Genomic DNA, 8,752 nt, shown 5'->3' with positions numbered 1-8,752 from the left:
AATCACCTTCAACAGGACAAGCACATTATATTATCATTTAATCTGACTAATCCTCTCAGTGAAACCATGGGTGGGAAATAGTTTTTGGTCATATGCGCTAAATAGGAACTATTGAATTATGTGGAGCTAAATATCAGAAGAGTACAGTGGGCATTCAATATTTAGTGCCTGTTTAGCACCAGCAATCAAAGACAAATTTATACTCCTTTATCTTTTGATAAAATCATTTTGTTTTTCCGAAATAACATTGGAAAGTTGGATGATTTTGACTAATAATTTATGAAAAACAGATAGGCCAAGTGAACTGAATATTAAATCCAGTAGCCTGGAGCAATTTGTGTAGTGACAGTATCACTCAGACAACTGTTTAAAAAAATCCAGCATTCATCATATCTTCCACTAGATTAATACTGTTGAAGGATAGCACTGTGATCCATGAACACACGGTACCACAAATAATAAACATCATCTCAATTGTTCGGGAAAATGTACATTGAACTGAAAACCTGCAATACATTTTAATGATCCACGCAAAAATAGACCCCACAAACCTTATAATAAATATTATAACAAGCTGGATTGCATCTCGTACCTTTTGATACCCAATTATTTTATGAAGTGGCATATCTATATTGGCCATTTCATTTTTGACTAATGTTGCAGAGTAGACGGTTGAAGTTCCTTTTCAATTAAACCCTTTATTGAAACCACAGCTTAAGTGATTTCTTAAATAGTACTTGAGATTAGCATAACATTTGAGTAGTCTTATTTTGAACCAAAATGTACCTTTCTAACTCAGAATATAATTCATCATGTACCGATAATTAAAACTACATTCTTTTACATCAAGTACAAACATTTGTTTAAATTGCTTAACTGTTGCACATTTTTCTGATCAATACAAAATGGGAAAAAATACCTGCAACTTAAGCAGATCAAAACTGCGACCACAAGAAGTGAAATGTTTCTTGTTATAGTTTGGAAAAATTAGTGATGCTGCGTGGGATGGGGATAGAGGTGTGGGGGAGGGACAGAAATCACATCCATTAGTCAAATGACCCACAAATTATACCATAAGATTAGATCAAGGGACAGAAAATTAAAAAAATCACAATTGATGACTATATTTGGCATTGTTCCCTCTGCAACTGTGTAGAAGAGGATGCAGAGATATCAGTGTTATTACAAAGGCAGTGTCACTCAAAAAAAACGAACACAGAGGACAGCAAGGGGAAAGTTTGTAAATGTCAATGACAACATTTTAAAATCATGTACCACGATAAGGAACTTCTGGAGAATGAAATCTGCACAATCTTGATGGATACTTTTGTCACGGATACCCAAAGTAGATTTTCATTTGCATATATCTAGTGCATATGCAGATCAAAAGCCATTCGCAACATACAAGAATAAAAAAAGTAAAATAAAGCAATTTTAGAAACAAAAAAAAGTGTCCTAGATGAAGTTTATCTCAGCATAACTGATATAGTGAACATATCAAATACCCAATAAAATAAACTTTTCAATGTGCTTACAAATATTTTCCTCATTCAACCTGACACAGAAGTTAGTTTGCCCACATGAACTTCATGTCAACCTAAGCTGCATTCACGAGGTTTAATAATTTGGCCTACTTGGCTTAAGGCCACAAGAGATTTCCAACATGAATGCCTTTAAACAGCACAAGTTAAAGAAGAAAGCAATGAACTATATACAGCTGGTCTGAGAAGCTGTGGGATCTGGTGAACCACACCAGCGTGATTTTCCAAAAGTGTGAAACTTCAACAAATGGTCTATAAAACTTGTTAGTCCTTTGTAAGTGTTATTTTCCCAAAATTGCTACCCTTCGAAAAAAAAATATCTGGGTGCATAGTAAAACAGAATATACTTAAATATCCCACAGAACATGCATGATGCTCCACAAACAATTGCAATGTTGCTTACAATTCACTTTTGATATATTTTTGAAACTTCACATGGCACTATTTAAAGAAAGCCCAATAGTGCCTGAATTGGGAAAACACTAACAAAAAGTTTTTTTTTTATGTATCTGTGAAATGTTTTGCAAAAATGGTGAAAATTTAACTATTTTGTTAACATTCAAATGGATTTAAAAAGTTTCAGTAGATAGATTCACATTAATTATGGCTCTTTTTTTTCTTTTTTTGCTCAGTTGAAACTTGAAGGAAGAGTGTCTTTTTTGTTGAAGGAAGTACCAAAAGGCAGCAATTTGTTGTCCTGTTGAGATTCATATGTTGACATATCCCAATTTTGTTCATGAGAAGATAGCAGGTATTCTTGCAAAATGTGACTGTTTCAGACAGTACCAGTTCCATCTAGTCGGCTGTACAATTTGCATGGTAGGTACTCTGGGAAAAGGTACATTCAACCTTTTCATCCGTTGACATGGATTTAAATCATGTTGGTGTACTTAATCTGTAGAAAACAGAAAATCAAATTGATTACATTCAGAATGCTATAAAGTAAAAAGGCAGCAAACCACTAAAGTGTTCAGTTAAAGATTTCACTCATTATAAGCATCAAGCTCATATCAAGCATAACATTTATCAAGATTACATGAAAATCTCTGCTGATTAGCACTCACCGCTGCAATTCAAACTGGCCAAGTGGCTGGTTATATAAGTGAAAGATAAATAATGCAACTTTTTCACCATTTTGTACACGTGCTTTGACTTTACGGATATCAGAAATATCCCACCAATTTAACCATAAGTGCACGTTGAAGTGATCCCATCAGAATGTACCAATTAAAGCCATTTACAATGCAACATGGAGTATAAATAGTGCACAATGTTAGAAACCAGAGCACGTACAAATCTTTTTTCTTAATCTCACATGGGACAATGACAAGTTTTCTTTGAAAAGTTGGGAGACAAGCACTCTTTAAAATTTACAAGTTGTGAAAAGCTTACTGTGAGAATTGTTCAAAGCGTTAATTTTACCAATCCAATTTTAACCAGAGCAGATATGCAACAGCCTAATTTCCTACTCCTCTAAGAGTCACTCTAATATCCCCAGTGTAACTCTTGGAAATTTGGACAAGGATTAGGTTCAACATCCACATGAATGCACAACTTCCAATGATCTTCCTTAACCCCTCCATTGTCCATCTGGCAGTCTTCAGATCCACCTGCAAACTGCCATTGTGACTGATTCCATTGCTTTCCTTAACTATCAACTTAGATTAAGCCATACTTTTCCACAGCATTGGCTCTCTGTTCAGTGCTGTGGTATGATGCCCCATTAAAGCCAATGGAGGAGGAAAATGTTAGCATAGCGAATGATAGTGAATGATGATCTCCATGTCACAGACACACGGAATGCCATTTGTATTTCCCTTAAGTGAAAGTCATTACAATGAGATTCCTCGGTCACAGGTTATTTTGACAACGCTCAACTATCATCCATTCCTGCTGCATTGATTAATTTATACTTAGTTTTATTTTGCCTAGTAATACATGTTATTCAACAAGTTTTATATGTTTTCTGATGCCTCATGATTACATTAACATCACCAACTCCACATCCGGCAAATCAGGAGGCATTTGGATTCATTTTACACGCTGTCACTTTCTCAGAAGTTGGTTAGGTTTGATCTTCCTCCTGCACAGGCATGCTCTGTTTTTGACATAATTCAGCTTTGAAGTATCTAACCAGGACTTTAACATATATTCTAAGCAGATATTCTAATACAGTACTTAAAGTGCATTGTCAGAAGTTCTGAACATGCCAGTTCATCAGCCTTTTCCTGACTGCCCTCTCTTGATGACCCCTTGTGGATTCCACCTTATACATCCCAGCCTGAGGAGTATCTCCACTCATTTGCTGTGAGAACCAAAGTCCAAATGGATTTTTGTTGGAATTTTAATTAATTTAAAATGGAGTAAGTTACTTTTACATTTTGATATTTTGTTTCAAATATATATTTTAACAATAATTAGAATAGCCTCAAAGGTCAATCTGAAACATTCACTTTTCTGGTAGCTCACACCAACAGTCAACCCATGAAGTGCATCCCGCCGACTATCAAAGTTTTATGTAACATTTTTGAGACATCTGGTCACCTCACATGATGAGATTCACACCTGACAGCCATGCTGCTACTTAGCCCTTGCTATGACAGCTGACATATACATTGTTTTTGTTTACAAGTCAGAAGGAAAAGCAGACATCCACAAAGTCTGATTTTAATGGCACAGATTTGGTACCAAATATAATGCTTTGATGCCAGAATTATGCTCATCTTTGCATTAAATATAGAATTTTGGTCTAAATTATATTAGGGAATGTCTCTTCGTACTAGATAGAAACAGAAATACATTTAATGCAAGATGTACTTTTATTGACATTTATTTTAATAGGGATTAAAACAAGTCACAATGAGAGCATCAGTAATGAGGAGTAACCAAACACCAATTTATGTACCGAAGTGCAGTGTTAAGAATTTATCTCAATCTCAAATCCCACATTCTATTGCACCAGTTGGCTTAATTTTTTGGAGTGGGTTTTATGTATCAATTTAAAAATATGCTATATAAATTCTCTCAATCCAATGTTGACACAAATGCAAATAACCGTAGCCATTCTTTAAAATAAATATAATACCAAAGGGCAATTAAATTTGTGACATCAGAGCATATTCAATTGTTTAAACATAGTTACTTCACATTCTGGAATGTTGATGCTGAATTGACTAATTTACACCTTATGCATGGTAAAACAGAGCAATTTTCGCTAGGCAGGAAAATGTTGACAAAATAATAGGACATGATACTGCAGGAATCTACTCAAAATTCAGACAATAAATGTCACTTTAAAAAATGGGCACTATGCATTTTTTTTACATTGTTCCATGCCGAGATTCTCTTTGGCTGAACATTGCAGCAATCCAAATCTGGGAAATATTTGCTGACTGACCCAAGCTTTTAATCATGTCATCAAATCAACAAATGTCATTGTAAAATAATGTTGTTTACCAACAGATACTGGTGAGCATAGGTTGAAATTATGACCAGATGGAGTGCAAGGAAGTTGCAGTCCTTACTGTACTGCAGCCATTCTTCAAAATGCCCAGCATATCTAAGCAATGCTCTTGAAGACCAGGAGATTTGAAGAAAGTGGCTATGCACCCAATTTAGAGTGTCTTGAAATGGGTCATTTAAATTCTTTGTTGTTTAAAAGAACTGGAGATTCCAAAACTCATGGAGATCCTCTCTTTGAGGATCCTCTCCTTTAAAATTCCTCAGTTCATTCTCACTGGAAACTAGTTTTTGAAATGCTGAAGCAGGGTCCATGTAACTCCGGGGAAAACAGTAATTTTAACTAAATCATGACAGGAGCATCTTTAATTCTATTTGGAGTAAGCAGCTAAGAAAACTTCATTCCAACACGGAAAGCCAGTCATGAACTTTTAATGTACTTTTGGCTTAGGATTGAAAAAGAGGAAACATTTAGCAGCAATTGAGCAGGTTGGAGCAATCTCTTATGATAGAGGGAGTATAATGACACACAACAGTGAGAACCAAACACTGGGAAAAATAAACAGCAGATCGTGGCTTTTTTAGTATAATCAGGTATGAGGTGCAGACAAAATAATATTAGCTTATAACGAACTTTACCTTCGACTACCTTCTATCACATACGATAGCATGCCGACCTACTACGACCTACCTCGACTAAACCTATGAGTAGAAAAATAGTGATTGGTTCCATGGCGACCTTTTTTTACTCGCGGGCATTTTTCAGCATGTTGAAAAAAACGCCGCGAACTAGTGGAGGTCTCGAGTACGCAGGGACTTAAGGAGAGTTACAAAGACCTCCTAGGACCTCGTGTCGACCATGCTGCGAGTACGAGTCGAGGGCAAACTTTTCTAAACTCGCCAAATAGGTCGCCGCAGTGGAACAGGCCCATTACAGAAGAAAATGCTGGTAGTTCAGGTGTTTTGAATGTTTTATTTAAAACATTTTGTATTTGCAAGTATCAAGAGAAGAAACAGAAATTAACCAGCTGACGCTCCGCAGTCACCGAAAAAAAATCGCCAAGTGGGACGGGCCCTTTAAAGGAACAACTGCAACATAACAATTTGCAGCGGTGTCGAGCGCCTGAGCCGCTTCTTCCCCATCTCCAACCCCCCCCCTCCCCCCCCCCCCCCACTTTCCCCAACACCCCCCATTTGTGGTCCCAGATAGTGTGGTCCCCCGCACACTATCCCACACATGCTAGAGACAATTTATATAAACCTTTGTAGTGCGGGAGGTAACCCTAGCCCTAACTCTAGGTTGATAGGCTTGGTACTTATAAATTGCCCCTAGCGTGTGTGGGATAGTCAGGGCTCGAAATTAGTGGCACTGACCACCCAAAGTGCAGTCGGGCAACCTAAACGCAATGTCATTTTGCCCGGCTTGGCACGCAGATACTGGTTTAGACCTTAGACACAAAAAAACTGGAGTAACTCAGCGGGTCAGGCAGCATCTGTGGAGAAAAGGAACGTGACGTTTTGTGTCGGCGACGGCTACAATGCGTGGGAAAGATGCTAAGTGTGGCGTAACGGAGGGTTGGAGCGAATGACGGGCCCCGCACAGCAGCAGCAACGGCGGCTCCATCTCCTCCTCCTCCCGCACCCCGCCCAGCCTGATAGCGGCTGCTGCCTGCCACTCTGCCAACGCCGCTTTCAAAACAAACCCTCTCGCACGCCGAGGCCGGGAGGAGGGAGGGAGGCAGGGGGAGGCCCCCTTCCGCCGTCTGAAGCATCTGCACCACTCGGCCCCACACCTTCCTGTTGGTTGGCGGAGAAGGGCAGGCGGTGGGGAGGAGGTCCCAACTGCCTCCCCAACAACCTAAAAAGCTGCCAAGGTTGCCCGGCTGGCAACAGGGAAAAAAAGTTAAGCGAGAGCGCTGATAGTGTGCAGGGGATCGCTGGTCGGTGTGGATTCGGTGGACCGAAGGGCAGTGTAACCCTCAACTAAATATGACACAGGGGCTCCAGGGGTTGGACTCGAACCCCCAATATTCTGCATGGGAACTAAACTGTTGGTCACGAGTTGTCCCAGAGGCAGATCTCTCTTCCAATGGTCTCTCCAAACCCCCAGAGGCAGCGGGCTTTTCAACTGGGTACAGGCAATGTTGTCAATGTACCAGTACCACCCACCTGCTCCGGTCACTGAGTCTAAATACCCACCACCCATTTTGAAGTATGGTGAGGGGATGGAGGGGGGGGGGGGGGGGGGGAGATAAAGTCTGCATTTATCCTACAGTCAATGTTCTGAAACAGATGATGTGGAGTAGACTTTGTGCAGTACTATTAGTGGGATCTAGCTGTCACAGGCTGGGCCCACGACTGGGGGGCGTCAGGGAAAGTGGGGAGGGGGGGGGAGGGGGGAGTTGGAGAATGGGAGAAGGGGATGAGGGGAGGGGGGGAGTGGAGAAGGGGGAAGCAGGGAGGAGGAAAAGGGGGGAAGGGAAGAAGGGGGGTAGAGGGGAAGGGGGGGGGAGAGTGTAGAAGGAGGGATGGGGCTGGAGGGGGGGGGAAGAGGGGGGAGGGGAGTTCAGTCTAGACTCACTGAATCCATCCCTGTGAAAAGTTAGAGATGATGATTTGGATCTGGAAGCGGACCAATACAAAATAAAACTGAACGATTCAGACATCTTTTCATTTGCACAATTGATTTTATTGTATTAATTTCAATATATTAATGTTTAAAATCCATGCATTGAAGGAAGAATATTTTACAGCCCATCTGTGGTCCCCAACACTAACTGGGCGTCACCCGCAGGACATCATACGTCAGCGTGTGACAGGGCGCACGACATGATGAGACACCCAAATGTCGTCCCTGGATTTTGAACCTTTCCAAATTCCTGGGGCGACAGGGAAGCACCGCCCGTCACTACATGCGCCACGACGCGACCACTATGCGACAACCTCTTTTTAGGCTGTCGCCGAAAATGTCATTCAGAAACTGCAAAGCCACCTCCCCGCATTTGGTCCATATCCCTCCAAACCTGTCCTATCCATGTACCTGTCTCTGTCCCTGTCTTTCTATCTGTCTCTGTCTCTCTCTGTTTCCATCTCTCTATCTCTGTCTCTGCTCTTTCTGTCTTTCTCTGTCTGTCTCATCAGAGACCCACCCCGAAATTTGGGCATTGAAGCTCCCCCTAATGCTCACAAAACTATTACCACGAGGACATGGTTTTCCACCGCGCTTCCCCACGCCCGCGCTCAGATAACGACCGCCGCCATGTTGTAGAACTTCAAGGAGCCCTGCGGAGTGCGCAGCACGACCTGAGCAGCAGTTTAATCCCTGCGGCCGTGCGTCGATAACGGCCGCTGCCATGTTGTAGAACTTCAAGTTGTAATTTCTACATGGTGAAACCAAAATGTATAAAAACAGCCTTTATCAAAATCTGACAATGTGCATTTTAACCACATGTGATTTTTTCTATACAAATCTCAAATTGTGGAGTACAGAGGCAAATAAATAAATGATGGGTCTCTGTCCCAAACATTATGGAGGGCACAGTATGTCTCTAGGAGTGATTGTTGTAATAAGTACACTGTAAAATGTTGCATGTCAAATTCCCGTGATGTCGCGCGGCAGAGGCCATCTTGGTACCGCGACACCAGCCCGAAGGCACGGCGGTCAGTGGGACCTTGCCCGAAGGCTCAGCAGACGACGTAACCGGGAAGGAGCTTGCCAAGTCGGATGTGAGGAGCAAGGAGGGTGAACCAGG

General features: G+C 41.2%; 1 protein-coding gene across 1 annotated transcript in view; it reads right to left on the bottom strand.

Moving 5' to 3' along the window:
- Positions 1 to 268: 268 nt before the first annotated feature.
- Positions 269 to 8,752, bottom strand: part of LOC116978897 (insulin receptor substrate 2-A-like) — a 51,507-nt gene continuing 43,023 nt past the window's right edge. Inside the window, exon 2 of the mRNA XM_033030162.1 lies at positions 269 to 2,436. Within this exon, the coding sequence (XP_032886053.1) occupies positions 2,432 to 2,436 (5 nt within the window). The 3' untranslated portion in view covers positions 269 to 2,431. The remainder of the gene's footprint in view (positions 2,437 to 8,752) is intronic.

The sequence above is a fragment of the Amblyraja radiata genome, chromosome 12 (assembly GCF_010909765.2).
Source record: "Amblyraja radiata isolate CabotCenter1 chromosome 12, sAmbRad1.1.pri, whole genome shotgun sequence".
Taxonomy (NCBI): domain Eukaryota; kingdom Metazoa; phylum Chordata; class Chondrichthyes; order Rajiformes; family Rajidae; genus Amblyraja; species Amblyraja radiata.
This window is presented reverse-complemented; position numbering and strand designations above follow the sequence as displayed.